The sequence below is a fragment of the Phlebotomus papatasi genome, chromosome 3 (assembly GCF_024763615.1).
Source record: "Phlebotomus papatasi isolate M1 chromosome 3, Ppap_2.1, whole genome shotgun sequence".
NCBI lineage: Eukaryota > Metazoa > Arthropoda > Insecta > Diptera > Psychodidae > Phlebotomus > Phlebotomus papatasi.
In genome coordinates, this window is record NC_077224.1 from 71,050,076 (window position 1) to 71,068,925 (window position 18,850).

At 33.0% G+C, this 18,850-nt stretch overlaps 2 protein-coding genes across 3 annotated transcripts in view; one reads left to right on the top strand and one right to left on the bottom strand.

The window, feature by feature from the left end:
- Positions 1-6,029, bottom strand: part of LOC129808206 (acetylcholine receptor subunit alpha-like) — a 170,362-nt gene extending 164,333 nt beyond the window's left edge. The window contains exon 1 of the mRNA XM_055857988.1: positions 5,784-6,029. The gene's annotated coding sequence lies outside the window, so the exon portion shown is untranslated. The remainder of the gene's footprint in view (positions 1-5,783) is intronic.
- A 93-nt stretch (positions 6,030-6,122) lies between these two features.
- Positions 6,123-17,936, top strand: LOC129808212 (uncharacterized protein CG5902). 2 transcript variants are annotated; one of them, XR_008752353.1, is made up of 5 exons: positions 6,373-7,198; positions 7,467-7,552; positions 13,532-13,635; positions 15,326-15,708; positions 15,770-17,936. XR_008752353.1 is itself a non-coding variant. In XM_055858018.1 (4 exons), the coding sequence occupies exons 1-4, from the start codon at positions 6,978-6,980 to the stop codon at positions 15,635-15,637; spliced, it is 723 nt and encodes a 240-aa protein (XP_055713993.1). In that variant the 5' UTR covers positions 6,123-6,977; the 3' UTR covers positions 15,638-17,936. The 2 variants fall into 2 exon arrangements, 1 of the variants encoding a protein (XP_055713993.1); XM_055858018.1 differs by having other exon boundaries at positions 6,123-7,198; positions 15,326-17,936.
- Positions 17,937-18,850: the final 914 nt, after the last annotated feature.

The window sequence follows — 18,850 nt, forward strand, 5'->3', positions numbered from 1 at the left end:
TGACGAGGTCACATTTGACCTCGGACCACAGAATCTGAAATTGTAAAGAATCTCAGCTAAAACTCGCACGACACGTTTTCGAGCAATCTCAAAAAAGGGATCGGGAATCTTCGTTTTTTTTCTATTTTGTTTTTTACACTTTTGTTTTTCCCAATTTGTCTTTGGAATTTTTGTCTTCGGTAATTTTTGTTTTTTGGAAACTTTGTCTTTGGAAATCTTGTCTTTCATACATTTTGCACTATTATCGGAAATTTTGTCTGTCACACATTTTACACACAGAAAATTTCCCTTTACCCAAAAGGACGATACTAAAAACTTCCCAAAACACATAAAATTTCCCTTTGCCCCAAAGAATGAAACTGAAAACTTCCCAAAACACAGAAAATATCCCTTTGCCCTGAAGGACGAAACTAAAAATTAAAAAAATGTGAATTCATTATTTTATTTAATATAATATACTTGTTTAAAATATATGAAAGGCAAGATTTCTAAAGACAAAGTTTCCAAAAAACAAAAATTACCGAAGACAAAGATTCCAAAAACAAACTGGGAAAAACAAAAGTGTAAAAACCAAAAGGGAAAAAAGAAAGATTCCGCAAACCCCCAAAAAATATGGTTTTGGAGGGTAAGGGGAAAATTAGGGCATGTTAATGGTCCCAGGGTCGAGTTATGGGGGTTCCTCGAAGGTTCAAAGTCGCTATCTCTAACCGTCTAACCTATTGGCTTTTAGGACTGGAAAGATCCGTATGGATCAGAAGGACAAACAGCGTGACATAAAAATAAATTATCTATAATTTCCCAGAAATCGTCTGAAATGTGAAGATTTTTGAGGAAAGATGAATAGAAAATCGTTGCATTTCAAAAACTTTGTCGCCCGAATTTCTCTCTATACTTCGGGTGACATTTCGGTCCCAAATGCCCGAATTTGAGAGAGTCTACTGTAAAACGTAATTCAAGGTCATTTGATCAAGAAACTAGTATTCTTCAAACTATTTGAATAAATTTATATTATTATTGTTATCAATATTTTATATTTGTGCAAATGAATGCTTAAGCAGTCTCTAGCGGTTTTAATCGATCGTAAATCAAAAATTAATTAAAAGGAACCAAAGAGTTTGAAAATTCAATTTCAGCTTAAATATTTTGAAATTTATTAGATACTTTTTAGCCTTAAAATCAAAACAGTTTGATACTTTGCCTCTGTCACATCTTCTAGAGAAAGAAAATTTCATTGAATCAAAATTTCCCTCCCTTTATTAAACGTTTTGCATTCCATCCCATTCTTCTGCACTCAAACCCAAATTGAATTGACTGTGATCTTCTCGAGAAGAAGAAGAGTACGAAAAAGTGGGAAAGACATATGCAATGTGTTTGAAAAAGAAAGAGATGGAAAATTTGATTTCATGATCTTTTCTTGATCTAAATGTTAGAGAAATATAAAACTACATAGCTTTTGAAGTTGATTCAAATATTCAAAGTTTAAAGATGTCCCGTTAGATTTGGAGAGGATTTGATTTCTTTTAGTAGAATTTGAATTACAGATCGATTGATTTATTACTTCTATCTTTTCTTTCCCAAGGGCTTTCTGGGCTTTCTCCTAGAAAGAATAATACGTCAATTTGCATAAAGCTAACTTGGAGAATTTTTACCATTAAATCGCGTTCAGAAAGAAATTTAGGTAAAAATTGCTGCATCATCCTTCAAAGAGCTCAAAGTAATGAAGAAATTAAGAAGAATTTCTGCTACAAGTCGTCAATCTAATTCGTTCAAACAATAAATCAGGAAGTACTGGAGGGTTCAATAGCTCTGCTGCTGAAAGGAAGATGAGCTTTTGTCACGCTCTCGACTTTCATTTTTCACAAAAGTTTTTCTCTGATGATAATAAAATCGCATCTTGTCTTATCCCAGTGTCTGCACGAGAAGAATGCCCCGAGAATGGCATCTTGGGAGTGCCAATGTGAAAAATAGGATAAATTTTAAACATAAATTCATCATCATGTTGGACACATTTTCCAACAGAGTTGCTGAGAAGCAAAACAGCAAGATAAGGAATATGTCTAACTAAAAATGATGACAGTAATAATCTTCCATCTATGAGACTGACAAGTCTTCTAAAATCTTCCCAAAGTGTCTCGAGATCATTTTTCCAAGTCTCAGCATGACCTCTCAATTTGTGTGCGGTTTTTCAGGAAGAGCTTCCCGTATCAACCCTGTGGCTTGTGCCCTAACTTGAGAAATATGACTCTCTGCTTCAACATACTGGTGGATATGGACTTTTCGATCTCTCCTATATTCACTTCCAGAAACTCTCATGGCAGTGATGAAGATGATTTTAGACACAAATACAAATTTATTAGTTCATGCACCACTGTTTCCCGGATTTTCCGCCTATTAATATTTATTGCTCGTCCTACTAAAACAACGACTGTATATTGTTATTTAAACCTAGTCTAACGCTTTCTAACCGCTTTTCTATAAATTGATTGCCTGAATTCTGAATATTACGCGAGCTCTTTAATAAAATCACAAATACTGTAATCATTACAAAATCCTAAGTAATCTAATGTGGCTAAAACTTCGAAAAATTTTTTCTCGCAACTTCTTGATCACGAAAATAAAGGGGAATAAAAGAAAATTTCTTGTCCGTTCTTTCAAACCTGTTTTTTTTTAATTTAATAACTGAATCCACTTTTGAGCTTAAGCAGAAGTTCTATTTTGGTGTAAATTGGGATTCACATTATTTTAAATACTCTCTTTTCGTGCTGTCAATATCTTAGCTCAAATTCCGTCATTCAGAACCTCGAGATATTCAAATGACAGCTGTCAAAAACTTGAAAAACTTCAAAATCCGTCATACACATTATTTTCTCTGTTATTTTTATTTTCAATCATCTGAAAATCGGAGAGTTGAGTTGAGAATACATGCCAATGATCGGATTAAAACTTTGGTATAATAATCTGAGCCTTATGGCCTCTACACACTAGAGAAATTTATGTCCATATTGAAGAGTTTCTCCTACGGAAGCATAGAAAATTTGCTTCCGAAAAAAACAAAAAAAAATTACTAAGCTTTTAAACTCGAGAGACAATGGTTTGCTCTATAAATTAGACCGCTAATGAACTCTATACTAAGTTATGCGAAACTATATTCGGAATTGAACACATTGTTTTATTTTTTTTATGGTAAGAGTGTTTTTTTGCTGTTCTTATTCTTATTTATTTAACTTCTATGCAATATCCTTGAAGTTCAACTCTCTCAGAATATCTGTTTCTAAGCTCATCAGGAATAGTCCAGAGAGTCAGTCATTACTTATGATGCTTATGGTAGTCCGAAGGCGAGTTTTCACAAACGTAATTTTGGAGAGGAATCGCTCATCGGTTACATTTGAATACAAAGAGATACAGATAGATTCGTAAGCAATCTCTTTCTTTTTCAAAGGCACGGTGTGCCAGAGAAACAAAAAATTTAACCCTTTGTCTTTCCTGAGCTCAGTTATAAAATGTCACTGGTCCGGTCCGTATCTCTTGTCGCTATAATTAACTTTTTGACTCTACATTATCATACTGATTATGATATTAACTCTCTATTTTTCTCATAGGATTACCTCACGGCTGAAGTACAATTCTCATAGGATTATTATTTTATACTTTTCTAAAAATTACTAAATATAAAATCTTTTTCTTGGTTAAATTACTTAAAAATAAAATTACTCGTATCAAAATGTCATATTTTGGCAAAAAAAAATCACGATGTGTAGAAATATTTAAAGAAAAAGTCGACGTTAATCTGGTTAAAAAAGGAAAAGCCAATGGAATTCGTGCAACCAATGAGCTTTTATTATAATTCCTTGGAAATACTTTATAGGAACTGTCCGATATTGCAAGAGTTTTATTAACGATCGTATTTCTAATGTCTGAAAACATTGATTAAATCTTTGAAAACAATTTTCCATAAACTTGTTCTAGATTTTTTGTTCTACTCTACATATTCTTATTAAATATCTTATCGAAAATTCCATGAAAAACTCTCAATAAACAAAAATGACAACACAAATAAGAAAAACCATGGCAAATTTTAGCGATTTTAGCAAATTTACTTTTGAAAATCATGTCAACAATTTTTTTTTAAATATAACTGTCACCCGAATAAAAATAGTAGACCGATTTTAAGAGAACCGCGAATTAGCAAGATTCTGTTTTATTTAAATATGTTGTAGGATCAGCACTAGTGGCGCTATAATTTTGTCAAGTTCTCAACAACACATAGCCCCACACATCTTCACTTCCACTTAACCGATTATAAGGATTACTGCGGAATAATTGTGAGTTATGGCCTCAGATCAATGTCACAAAAAAACACCCGCGACGAATTCTCAATTTTTTCAGAGACAAATCACAGATTTAACCACTGAGGAAGGCGCGTTAAAGCTCCTTGGCAAAGAATTTTGTGTTTTCCTGCCCTAAAAGGGATTGCACTCCCTTACGCATCCTTGATTTTCTTAAACCAATTCCTTACCATGGTATTACACATCATACGCAAATTGAGTGATTTTAGATGATTTATTTCTGGACAATTGTTGTCCGAATTGCTGTCGGAAACGGATTTTTAGTAACTTTAGTCCTTCAATTACTTGGAAAAATAGCCCGACAGAGATGATAGTAACATTTTGTTGTTCTTTTCTCGCTTCGCGGAAAGTCATGCAAATTTTTTGCTCAAAATAGCGGATGGAAAATTCGACATTCCATCGAATTTGTTAAAGTTTGCCTTCATCCTCTTTCCCGATTTAAATTCTGATTGCCAATTTGTGGTCTTGGGTAGTTAATCTATCTAAATATCAATAGAGTTTGTAATTATTTAATGTAAAGAAGTCAAATTCAGTGACCATTAAATCGTGTGTTTGACAGCGGCTCTCCGCGGCCCCATAACCTCAAATATCCCAGCTTAACCTAAAATGTTGGGGTTTTTATCAAATTTAAAAAGAACAGGCCACCATTTCTCCTAAAAATAATTTTTCCCATTTTCTATTAGTCTATCTAAAAGAATCCCAGATTATTTATGGTTCGGGCACACCTTTTAGATCAAGAAAATTTCATGAAGTCGAATTTCGGATGAATTTCTTACTCAGATGTTTTGCATAATGTCTATCTCATTCTCTCGCACTCTTCTTCTTCTCTTAAACATTACTCCAAATTCAATTTAGCTCAATTGAATTTGGTATGCGAAAGAATGAGATAGTCATATGCAAAACATGTGAGAAAGAAAGGGTTTCGAATTTCGACTTCATGAAATTTTCCTGATCTAAAAGGTGTGCCGGAACCATTAGGATTAAATACGAAATTAGAATTTATTCTGAATTGATCTATGAGTATCTGTATCTACCAATTCTAGCTCTAAATCGGATTTGCAAGCTTTCCGATTGAATTCTTATTAAGAATCTCTTCTACAACAAGCTGATCTAGATTTATCACAGATTCCGTCGTTTTTTTTCTTGATTTTTTGGGAGCTCTTCCCACAATTTTTTCTAGATTTATTATTATTGACTTATAAAAATATTTGTAGTCTATCTGTAATCCGTAGGATTCTACTGCAAGGGACAGAATGGGTGTGTTTGGAATTGTTGATTGTGGTGATTGTGATTTTGAACAGGAGCATTCCGGGCGAATTAAATTATAACCTCAATTGCTTCAGGTTTTAAAATCCATTTCAATTCAAAGAAAAGTGAAAATTTTTGATGAATATGCGTGGAAAAATACATTTATAAGTGAATTGATGAAAAACTTACCTTAATTTCTGGAGTTTTATGAACATTTCGTGGATTTTTCTCCTGATTTTGCTGCAGCTTTTCTGTTCATGTAAAACATTTAAAGCCGATGCAATTTCCTGCTTGTTCTATTTTTCAGGAAACACCAAAGTTCACAGAAGTTTTTTTTTTTTTTAAACTTTCACAATTAAATTATCAGATAAAACACGAAATTAACCATACATAATTGGGAAGAAAAACTATAGGGGTAAAAAAGGAGGGAAAATCACACAATTCCTCCGCAAGAGCACGTCAATTAACTGACTGCATGGATATAGCGCTACCGGTGGTAAGAACCCGAACTTGCGAGATTTTGCTGTCAGTTTTCAAAAAGAGGAATTTAAGAAATGTCCACTGATTTTTCAACTCACTTTTTTTGTCTTTTTCATATTTTTAAAAGGCTTACTATACTATAGCAATGTGTTTTATGAAAAAATAATTACTAGAATATTTTATGTTGTGCGATTTTTTTCACTGGCTGTGAAAATATTCAATTATTCTTAAAAAAAAAAGAAAAGCCCCATAGGACAATTCCGTGGGCTTCCACGGAGCCATTCTTGGATATGTGCTTTGAAAGGTGGAGGTTAGATTGTCAGCTTTAGCCGTGAATTTTTATGGGGTCCGTCTGTGTCGTGTCGTGATGAATTGGAGAAAAAGCCCGAAAAATCACCCAAAAAATTATTTTTTGTTCAATTTATAGTGCAAAAACACTAGCGGAATGCACTGTGCATGCAATTGTGTTACTATCTTGTGAAATAGTTTGTGTACTGAGAGGGAATCTGCTGCTGAAGCCAAAAAAATCACTCACACCTTCAGTCTTTTGTCTCTTTGGGCGTAAAAAAGAGCCCTTCTCCTGCTCCCACTCACCCATCCAGTCTCCAAATTCTTCCCGTGGGCGACCAGGCCAGATACCCCAAGAAAATTCCACTGAAATCCATCTCAGATAGCCAGATTTTCTGACAATTTTGTCTCTGGAGCAATTCCCTTTGTGTTGCATCACAATTGGTGGGAGGTTTGAGCCCCAAAATCCCAAGTGAAAGTTGTTTTTGGGCGAGAAGGGGCTCAACGGAGCTAAGGTAGGGGAAAAATTGAGTGAGGAGTGAAGTGTTGGAGCGTCCGGAAGGTGTTTTCTGGGAGTTGGGAAAAAAGTTGTCTCAGGAAAGTTGCAGCATAAAAATGGCGTCGAGCAGCTGCTGCGGGACAAAGAAGCAGAAGCTGAACAATCAGCCTTTTGTGCACCAGAATGGGCACTCAATGACCAATGGACATAGCAATGGGGATGCCCTGATGGAGAGTATTGCATCTCCGGACATGTGCTTTTTCTGCTTCGAAGTTCTCTACTGTGAACTCAATAACATCGATGGCCCTGCGGAGCCCCAGTTTACAAATGAAGCCTTGTAAGTCCCACAAAATCCTACCAATTCAACTTAAAGTCACCAATAATCCTCTCCAACACCCCCTCTCCTCCTTCAACTCAGAAAATTCCAAGAAAACCAGATTTTTCCCTATTTTTGGGATCCTTGAAAATGATCATGAAACACTCCTTTGTTGTCCAGAGGGCGACTTTGCTCAGTTCGTTGACATTTTCCCAAGACACCAACCAACACTCAGAGAAAAAGTTTCACGAACATGAAACATTTTCTCAAAGAATTTCCATCTTTTCAGCCCATTATTTGTGACCTGGAAAATCGGACGCGACCGCAGGCTCCGGGGATGCATAGGAACATTCAGCGCTATGCATTTACACTCAGGTAAGAATCTCTATTGTGGAAAATGTTTTATTTTCCAATAAAAACTTCCCTTTAAGTAGAATAAAAAAAATAATAATTTCGCACTTATTGCATTCCCGGTCATTAAAAAAATATTATCAGGCATTCTTTTTGTCGCACTCCACTTTAATAGCAGAGATAATTTTATTTATTTTCTGTCGCCACTTTCAGATTTTCTTTAGTAAAATAGGACATTACAATCCAGTTTATCATTGATATTTTAATTTTTTTTAAGTCTATTTGGCTATAAAATCGCACCTTGTCCAATTTTTATAGAAAATTTACAGCTCTTTAAAGGCATCTGCACATTGGAAGCAATTTTCGTCAAAAATTGCTTTTTTTGAAGGAAATTGCCTACAGTGCGTTGGAGGTGGAAACGTCAAAATTCTGTCAAAAATTCAATATTTAACGAAAATTGTTCCCAATGTGAAGGAGGGCATAAGTTTGCCGAGGCTTATTTTCTCTATCTCGAAGGGAAATATACTTTTCTAGTCATTTTTTAAAAGTTGATGTAATGGAAATATGCGAATTGAGCTATCACAGCTGTCAAATTGACAGTAGTGGGGCGTCACGGAATAATGGATCACAGTTGCTCAATGGACAAAGTGCTGGGCTTTGTCACGCAAAGATCCTTTTTGGTTTGATCCCTGATCGAAGCGTGTCTGATGAATAATTGGAAAATTGTTTTTTTTTACTGTCAATTGAGGCTACAAATTCAAAGCAAAAATATTAAGGACCACGTGTAAATTAATCATAGGGTAAATGTCCTAATTCAAAACCATTTCCAGACGCTTTAACTTTGACAGTAGATTCAATACATTAAGTTCATATTTTTTTTCTGAAGAGAATTACATAAATTTGCTCCTTGACTCTTCTAAAATGTTGCTGTTTACTGTTTGAACATTCTTCAGATACATTTTGAACACTTCTTAAATACGAGAGAAATACGCGAGTGCAAAATGCTTGTATTGGAAACAAATTAATCTAAATGGAAACAAGGCAAAGTTTCTAATTGGAGACAAACAGTGTAAGTGAAACCGCGACGAAAGGCTTCCAAAACCATGTTGAGTTGCTCTTGAGTGTAGGATTTGTTCTTATTCCTGGTTTCCTCCTTTCCCATCTAAAACAATACGAAAATCTCTCCAAAAAAACATATTTCCGGGGTTTCCTATTAAAGCATTCGCAGACACTTCAGAAAAGCCCTTTCTGTTCACGAAATTCGTAATTATTTCATTTGAAAACTTCACGTACCGTTAACAATGAAGATTAGTACTTAATTCAACTAAAATTATCCAGAAATATGACATAAATGTTAAACAAAACGAATAAAAAACAGTCACTTTATTGCGTTTTTCATTGGAAAACATGGTCGATTGATAAAAAATTCGATGGTGAAAAGGTACACTTTTAATTTTTCTGAGAAATTAACAAATTAAAATTTTTGAATATGAATGGATTTTCGCTTGATTTGGAGTAAAATTAACTAAATAATGAAACTGTGGTATAGATAATATATAAACATAGTAATTTAGTACTGTATTTATCATGAAAACAATGACGTTTCCATTTGGATTAGCGAAAAATTTCCATTTGGAGCAGGTTTTGAATTAGCTTAATTTACCCTAAGGGACTATGAAAAGGACTCTGGGAGCAATTAAAAAGAAGTGTCGTTTTAAAGAAAATTTTCCTTATCAATTGTAGGCAAAAGCGTATTTTTTTTAAAGGGAAATTTTAAACTAATGGCCTCTAGAGGAATTTTATGTCCATATTGAAGTGTTTTTCCTACATAAGCGTAGGGAATATGCTTCAATATGGACGACATAAATTTCTCTAGTGTGTAGACGCCATAAATTTGCTTCGCCAAGAAGAAGGACTCACGGAGTAGTAAATGAAAAACGTGTTCAGATAATTTTTTATGAAGGGCCATCGAAAAGCGAAAGCTAGTATCTCTAACCGTTTGATCTCTTAACTTGAAGGTGAATTAAAAAAAAAGATGAGTTATTCACGCGAGAAATTTAGAGCTCTTAGATGGCCTTTTGTGAGTATTTCGTGAAGTTTTCGCACAAATTGTCATGTGAAACTCTCACGGTATCTTACAATGTTACACGATAATTTCTGTGAAAATTTCTTGAAATACTTAGAAAAGGAGATCTCACATCGGTGACTTTATCACATGATAAACTCATTGTCTCGGAATTCATACAATCTGCAAATCAAGTGTATCTATCTGCAATCAAGTGCAGTGAAGTTCCCTCGTTCCAATTCGAACACCTTTAACCTCAGAAAAATTCCTGGTGACCTAAAGGGGAATCGAACCCGAGACACTCGCATTATAGAGCGAGTACTCTACCACTTGATTCATTGAGTGGCTTTGAGTTTGACCAAATGATAGAAATGCAGTACGTATTTGTAATAGAAAACTTATACCTCTACAGCTTTATGGGCTTTATGGCAAGACATTTTTCTCTACACTCATAAATTGACTTCCAATGGTAGGCAAACTTGCACAATTGTACGTGCTTAATCTCGTCAGTTTCATAATCCTGAAAGACTTAATGCAGGGACTGAGTGTATCTTATCGAGAAATGTGCTTTTCAAATAAATTTTCGAAAGCTGTTTTGGGAAAATAACTGAAAAAAGAAAACATAAGTGACGACCTGGTAATTTTTACATTGTAAAAATACTCAGAAAATTTCTAAACGTACATCAGGTTTGCGTTCAGAAAATTCCAATTGTTCTTGAAAGAGCAATTCATGCATTTTGAAAAATAAAGTCACAAATTGATCTCTTTAAAGTTTAAAGGCATTTACACATTGAGAGTAATTTCCGTTAAAAAATAATTTTTCGATAGATTTTTGACGTTTCGATGTATAGCAATTTCCTTCAAAATAGCAATTTTTGTCAAAAATTGTTCCTAATGTATATAGAGGTCGTGTTTTAAAAATAGACTAAAACTTTCTCTTATTTATTTTCTTTTTTGAACTCTCAAAAATTTTGCACGTTTAGGGAGGTTTATGTAAAGTTCTATGGAAAAAATACAGTAAGAGCCTTTTTAATATTGAAAATTATCGAATTTTATCATTTTTGACGCGCACTTTTTGCCCCACGTGTCTTCAATCGCTCAAAATTGGTATAATTATTTGTTTTTATTTACATAGAACTAAGCATATGCAACCGAAACTTTCATTTTTTATTGGAAAACACGAAGAAAATCCACAATGTACTTATTAGTAGATTCTTTCAATACGGGAAATTTGCAATGTTCAATACGTCGTAATACAAATATCTCGATACCGTTGCGCATTTAATTTAGTTTAATCTCAAGACACCTTACTTACATTACAAAGAACAGCGAATATTTAGGGAATGCCGTGCATCTTATTAGTACACAGAGAAAATTGTCATGAAAGTATGAGTCGTTGTGACTATGAGTTGCTCACATGAAGTATACGGATAAATGAAAATTTCACTAAAATACGATACTCACCCATTACAGAGCACTGTGTAGCATTTTCTAGGCAGGGTATGCATAAAACAGATAGAAATACGACTAATAATAATAATTTTAAATAAGATTTAGTTTGATCGGTCTGATTGAGTGTAATACGACTAATAATAATAATTTTAAATAAGATTTAGTTTGATCGGTCTGATTGAGTGTAACAAGGTGAACGAGAAAGTCATATTTCGCTCTCTCCAATTTCATTCAATACTGCGAGAAGCTGTCATTTTCATTACGTTTTTGCCATTGGTTACACGTTTTATGGGGTAATTTTTTTTGTAAGTGTCAATGTAAGCCCTAATACACGTAAAAAGGTAATATTTACACCATTTCGTAACCATTGCCGCTCTGAATATGGATAGGGAAGTGAGCGTGTATGACAGCCTGCTGATGAGATTTTGAGTTAGTGTGCGAGTTTTAGAATGCTCAATTGTTTGCATGCGGAATGCTCCCACATTTTCTTAGTTTTTCCCTATTTTCTTAAGTTTTTGTGAAAAAATAACATTGAAATTACTTAAAACAAGTGGCTTTTTAACATATTGTGATGAAAAACGAGTGAAAACAGTCCAAGAAATGTTTAAAATCGCTAAAAGAACGAAACATAACCTAAATTTTGAAGTGTCAAATGGACTCCGATATTTTACTTCGAAAATGGGGCCTAAGTTATTAAATGGGGCTTAGAAATCGGTAAAACTTGGTTCTATGATTCATGTGCAAGTAGTTTTCAGTGATTTTTACTCGAAATTAAGTTAATTTTTAATAGTTTTAACGCAATCAAAATACACCAATAACTCCCTGATAGTTAACTCCCGGACGGACTTTATGGAAGAATGGGGCCTCTTTTTTTTAGTGGATTGTCAATAAATGTTAGAAAAGTGATTCTTTCGATCATCTAAAATAGGTCCTCAGTAATTTTAACCAGAAATTAAGTGATTTTTGTGTAGTTTTGAATGACACAAAATACATGAAGAACTCCCGGATAGTTCATTCCCTGACATTTATTTTCTACAAGATTGAAGCACAGTTGCACAGTTAATCGTGATTAAATGTTGGAAAAGTAAATCTCTGGATAACCTAAGACGGATTTTGTGATAAAAACCAGAAATTCAGTGACTTTTTTGTAGTTTTGAATGACTCAAAATACGGGAATAACTCCCGGATAGTTCATTCCCTGACATTTCTACAAGATTGAAGCTCAGTTGCTCAGTGATGAACTGGAAAAAAAATTGGGGAATATCGCAAATATTCGGGATGCAATTATAAAATATTTATTTTTCTGTGGATGGTCATCTCGCAAATAAACGAAAGTAATGTAAACCAACAACTTGTGGACTACGTAAGGAAGTACCAAGAAATGTTAAAAAGTGATTACTTGACCAGACGGCCTTTCGATGATCTCGCCAGAGATTATGTTGCAGGATTTGCTTCTCATTCGACGATAAAACACGTAAGCTGCCAAGGATGTATATTTCTTTGCGAATTTGCTTTTAAGCAATTATACAAAAAATGTGAACTCCTGCTTGGACGATAATAATCTGACAAAGACAAAAAGTCTACCATTTTCATAAGTGACGATAGTTTTTTAAATAAAACTTGATTTCATCTCTACTCAGATTTTTTAATATCTCCATTTTGCATTTCTATTACAGCGTTTAATCAATTTTTGATATCTACTAATAGAATTTAATTGAACTAATACTTAAAATATTTAATTGATTAAATATTCAACTGAATAATAAAAATATAATACTAAAGAAAAAGTATCTAAAACGTATAATGCTTTAAGTAAGATAATAAATTTTGATAGAATTCGAAAAGTCTTATGATATAGTCACATTTCATCTGGGAAACACGAAAATTATTATTTTATTTTAGGAGAAATTGCGCTTGCAATAAATGATAAAAAGCATGGAAAAAATTTAAGGAAATCCCACAAAATTATCTTAAAATACTTTTTTTTAAATTTTAAACAAATTCCAACGCGGAACGCATTGTGCTGCTTCACTGAACACCTCAGAGCGGCAATGTTCGCTTGCACGTATGTGTGTTAGTGTGACTTTGGCATCAGCAGGCTGTCATACACGCTTACTTCCCTATCTATATTCAGAGCGGCAATGTTCGTAACATAGGTAATCCTTAGGGTAAAATTTACATTACAAGAACGTTATTTTAGCATCTTCAAATTTGTCTCAGTGTAGAAACACCATTATGCATGTTCCACAAGATTCATAAAATTTTTAAAAATCTTTAGCACAAAAACGATTTTCATCACACAACCCCAAGTAACTTCAAATGATGTGGCGCCAAGATGTCACGAAAAAGACGTAACATCAGTCATAAGCTAGGTCAGAGCTTACCAAAGGCTTTTTTTTAGCCTTGTCTCAAAACCAAAGTGGATTTATTAAATGGGCCTCTTTTGGGCTGAATTCTACCGGATGTTTTCTTTTTTTTTGTTGCAGGTCTCCGAGAATATGCAATAACCAGTGCTCTCAAAGATTCGAGATTTTCGCCAATAACCCGTGATGAATTTCCAAGACTGACCGTTTCCGTATCAATTCTTCAGGTTAGTGTGATGATCAAAAATCTTTCAGGGTCTCCAATGAATGAATGTATTTTTTTTGTTTTTAAATGTTTATTTTTCAAAAAATAATTCTCCTGAATAAGCTACGCCTATAAATAATTTAAAGTCAGGCCTCCCATTGGGAGATTTTCGAGTTTCTCACGAGCCTATCATTTTTATTGATTTCTAAAGGGTTTTATTCTTTTTTTTTTGTTTTCATTCAATTTTTTCTGATTCCTGATTCCTCTAACATTCTATGAGTTTTTCATGACTTTCTCAAGTGTGTCGGATTTTCCATGAATTTCTCATATTTCTTATGGTTTTGTTTTATTCTTTATGGATTTCTAAAGGATTTCCTGCATCCCTTATTATTTTTTTCAGATTATTTTAATTCTTGACGAGTTTCATGAGTTTCTCAGAGTTTCCATGAGTTTCTCATGAATATTTTTAAATTTTTTATGGATACTAAAATTGTGGTTTTAGTTCTATTATTGATTTTTTTCGGATTATTTTAATCCTAACGAATTTTATGAGTTATACTTCTCAGGTTATCTATGAGTTTTCTCATGAGTTTCTCATATCATAAGTTTCTTGGGGTTTCCATGAGTTTCTCATGTTTCTTATTAATCTTTTTATATCTTTATGGGCTTCTAAAGAATTTCTTACTATTCCTATTGATTTCTTCAGTTTTAAAGAAATCAAATCAATCATAAGGAACTCAAGAACCTTATGAGTTTCTCAGATAGGGTAACTGTGCCAAATTTCGGCATAGTTGCATGCAAGCGACAAAGTCTCAAGTTTGAAATGTAATATTTTTAATAAAAATTGAATATTTTTGTTACTCTTTTATAAGGAGTGTTGCTTGTAACCTTGCAGACAGTTTATCATATTTATTTTCTCTAAAATCATTCTTAATACATTTTAAAATGAATAAAAATATAGACATAGCTTTGGTGCCTTATTTCGGCCACCTTTATTCTCATAATTCCTTGCCCTTCGGGAATTCTTCCAATATCTTTTTCAAGTCATCTCGTTTGTCGAAGCTACATTTTTTGTTATTCTTTTGCATTGTATAATCTCTAGAGTACGTAAAATCTAAAAGTTCATGGAAGTTCGAGGAACAGAAAAGGTGGCCGAAATTGCAAGCTGGCCGGAATTTGGCACACTTACCCTATGCCATGAGTTTCTCACTTTTCCTATTGGTTTCCCTTTAGATTATGTGATTTCAAAAGAATATTATGAGCTCTTTTTTGAGTTTATCGAAAATTCTATGAGTTTCTTGGATTTTTCTTGAGTCTATTGGGTATCACATGTCATTCACAGATTCATAAGTAGTATGACAATGTCATGTGACAAAATTTAAAAGTTTTATATTGTATTTTTGGAGAAAATCCAATGCCTATCAATTACAAAAAGCTTTCCATAAAGTTACTTGCAGTGTGCATACGATATTCACAGGGCTTTAATGATGTCTTGCTTCCGATTTTGTCATGAAAATTTGTCATATGACATTGTCATTGTTACAGAATTCCACTGCTAAACAAATTATTTTTTTGTGTTTGAAAATTAATTCAATTTGGCGTAGCTTAGTCAGGATGTCCTATACCAATCAGTTTTGCATATAATTTAGAATGGAAATTTCCGTATTCCGAAATTCCGAATTTAAAATATTAAAACAAAAAAAAATTGACAGGGATTTGAAGAGGCTCGAGGATACTTAGACTGGGTGCTCGGTGTTCATGGTATACGGATTGAGTTTATGAATGAGCGTGGCTGCAAGCGTACAGCTACGTATCTGCCCCAAGTGGCAACGGAGCAGGGCTGGGACCAGACCCAGACCATTGACTCATTGCTCCGAAAAGGTGGCTACCGGGCTCAGATCACTCCGGAAATCCGGCGTAGCATCAAACTCACGCGCTACCGTTCGCAGGAGGTGCATATGACCTACAACGAGTACCGCGAGATGCTCGAGAGACAATCACACTACGGAAAAGTGCAATGCTAACCACGTCCGAACGCCTAGACATCAACTCTCCATCGCACAGCAGAGAGGAAGGACTTTTTAGCATACGCGAGGTATTTTTTCTTCTTCTCTTTCTTTTTTTGTTGTTGTTTAGGATCTCTCTGGGCTTCGCAGGAGGATTAGGAAAACAAAATAATTTGCTATAAAATTCTAACCTCAAAAAATAGCAGCAATCCAATATACTTTTGCAAATTTTTTTCCGGAAGAAAGAGAGAAACAGGATAAATTGGAATAGTAAAGGGGTATGTTAAGAAAAAGAAAATTAACAGATAAAAATTAATTAATTTACTATTATATAGAAACAAACAAAAAAAAAGTATGGAATGATACTAAAAATTATATTTTTTGAATGTAAAGAGAGAGAAAGAAAGAGAAATTAACAAAAAAACCGAATCGATCTAAGTATAAAAGAAACTTATACTAAAAAAAATTAGATATTCTGACAAGTTGAAGAAACAAATAAACTTACAATATTTCACTTATTAAAACAAAATGTTAATGGAAAAATAGCTGATAGAATAATTTTTCTTCAAATTGTCCTGCTCGATTTTTAATTTAAAAATACAAAAAAAATAATAACCAAACTCACTACCTCCGCGTAGAGGAGACTTAATATTAAAATGATCAAAAAGATTAAATAAATAAAATAACGAAATAGTAAAAAATAGCAACAAATAAATTTCCAAGAAAATAATCACACAAAAAAGCGACGCAATTTATTTCCAAAATATTATTAAAAGTTAATAAATTACTTTTAGGATCTCGTTCGATAATGGTAAATAATTAAAAAAAAATAATATGCGAAAAGTCACAAAAAAAAACGAATAAAAGCGTTTTGCAAAAAAATGTAAACAGCTCCTGGCTAAAAAAAAGAATATTGGGTACCTGAAAATTTAGCTCTTTTCAAAAACAAGAAAAACCTCTGTAGCCTGAATTTTCTCATGAGTTGTTACCACAAAAAAATGGATTTTCCCTTCAATGTGTGAAAAGTAAATTGTAAAGAGTGTAATCGTTAGGGCGTAAGTTTAACACGGCGTTGTCAGTAAATGCGAGGGTGCAAGTAACATTCGGAGGAATTGCAATTGGACCAAGTGATTTATTTGATTGTCTTCCTGATACTTTAAATTAAAAAAAAAGAAAACCCTAAAGAATTTTTTTTTTGAATAAGAATACAAGGTGAACACTGGCTTTGCAAAGTTCAAAAATAAGTTTTAAGATTTATTCACATGATTAGAAAAAATCAGTTGAATTTTGCAATACAATAATAAATAATTTTGCAAATTGAAAAATACAAATTGCGAAGTTATAAATTTCTGGAATTCCAATCCAAAAAAAGATATGAATTAATTCTGAGAGCTCACTGTTAGATGGCGACTCCTCATTTGCATCGGACAATACCGAAAATACCGATGCCAACTTCAGTGTGCGGCGCCATCTTAGAATAATGACAGCTAAAACATAAAGAAGTTAAAAATTTCGTCTTTGGTGCAAGAAAAAAGATTTCCAAGAAGTTTTATTGCATTACTATACTTTATTTAAAAGAAACTTGGACATTAAGTACATAGAATTTTTTGGAGTGGTATCGCAACAATTATTTATCGAAAAGAACATGCAGATATTGTTTTATACGGACGCACAAAGATGGTGATATTGATCTGATAATGATGTCTGATAAAGAACCCTTTGATGTATCGAAAAGGTTTTTGGATGAAAATTTGTAAGAATATCAATTCGAATCCACTTCTGGGGATGTATCAAAACTGAGGAAGCGGTCCTTCCTAAACTGAAGCCGAACTGTCTAATGGATTTTATCCGGAAGACTCGCTTTCTAAGTACACAAAATCCTTGAATAAAGAGGTTTTAATGGAAAGGAATGTGAAGAAGTGAAGAAAAAAATTGAACTTAATGTGTTAAATCTTCTGTCAAAGTTAAAGCGTTTGAAAATGGTTTTGAATTAGGATATGTACCCTACTGAGAATTAAGAGAAATCATTTAAAAAATATATCAGAAATCCAAGTCTCATAAAATCAGAGGAATTTAAAAAAAAAAACAGAAATAAAAGGATTTAGGATAAAGGGTTTTGAAAAGCTCAAAAAATTGGTTAATATTCCAATTTTATTTTTAAAATCGAGGATCTAAAAATAAAAACAGAAAATTGAAATGTTGTAAAAGTTTTCAAAACCTAAAAAGTTTTATAAAAACCATTGAAAAAGTTTCATAAAATCCGATAAATAAAAAAAAAACAAAGAAATTAAGTATTAGCGGATCTAAAAACCAGTCGTTCTTTGACAGCTGAGTTCATATGCTATCAGAAGGACAACAAAACAGCAGATTTTCTTTAAATTTTTCAAATATGAAAAGAGCCTGGGTTTGATGAATTCCATCTACAGAAGGCATTTTTTCCCATGATAAAGGCTGCAAAAAAAGTTTTGCCTATAAGAAGCCAAAAAAGCTAACATTGATCTCGAAAATTTTGAGAAATCCAAAGAGAAATATTCATTAAAAAATATCAGAAACCCAAATCTCATAAAATCAGAGAAATTAAAAAAAAAACAGAAATAAAAGGAAAAAATTGGTAACGTTCCATTTTTCTTTTTAATTCAAGGATCTAAAAAAAAAACAAAATTGAAAGGTTGTGAAAGATTTCAAAACCTAAAGAGTTTTATAAAAACCATTGAAAAGGTTTCATAAAATCCGATAAATAAATAAAAAAAACAAAGAAATTAAAGGATTTAATAGATAAAATTTTGAAAATCTCAAGAAAAGCTTCATATGGAAGCTTTAGCAGGATTTTAAAGGAAAGACTTTTGAATGTCTCAAAAAGTTAGACAAAACGTCTTCTTAAGAGTTTGAAAAAATCCTAGGAATTCAGAAAAACTTCACAAGAACAAGAAATTTAAGAAAAAAGTTTCGGATAATCCAAGGAATTCTACAACTTTTCGGAGTTTTTTCGGAGAATTAAAAGAAATTGGAGAAGAAATTTAAGAAAAAAGTTTCGGATAATCCAAGGAATTCTACAACTTTTCGGAGTTTTTCGGAGAATTAAAAGAAATTGGAGAAGAAATTTAAGAAAAAATTTTCGGATAATCCAAGGAATTCTACAACTTTTCGGAGTTTTTCGGAGAATTAAAAGAAAAATTGGAGAAGAAATTTAAGAAAAAAGTTTCGGATAATCCAAGGAATTCTACAACTTTT

Excerpts from the sequence above, each read along its gene's own strand:
- LOC129808212 (XM_055858018.1), top strand. The coding sequence starts at position 6,978 with ATGGCGTCGAGCAGCTGCTGCGGGACAAAGAAGCAGAAGCTGAACAAT. Across the intron at positions 7,553-13,531 it reads CGCTATGCATTTACACTCAG|GTCTCCGAGAATATGCAATA; the intron begins GTAAGAATCTCT and ends TTTTTGTTGCAG. Across the intron at positions 13,636-15,325 it reads TTTCCGTATCAATTCTTCAG|GGATTTGAAGAGGCTCGAGG; the intron begins GTTAGTGTGATG and ends AAAAATTGACAG.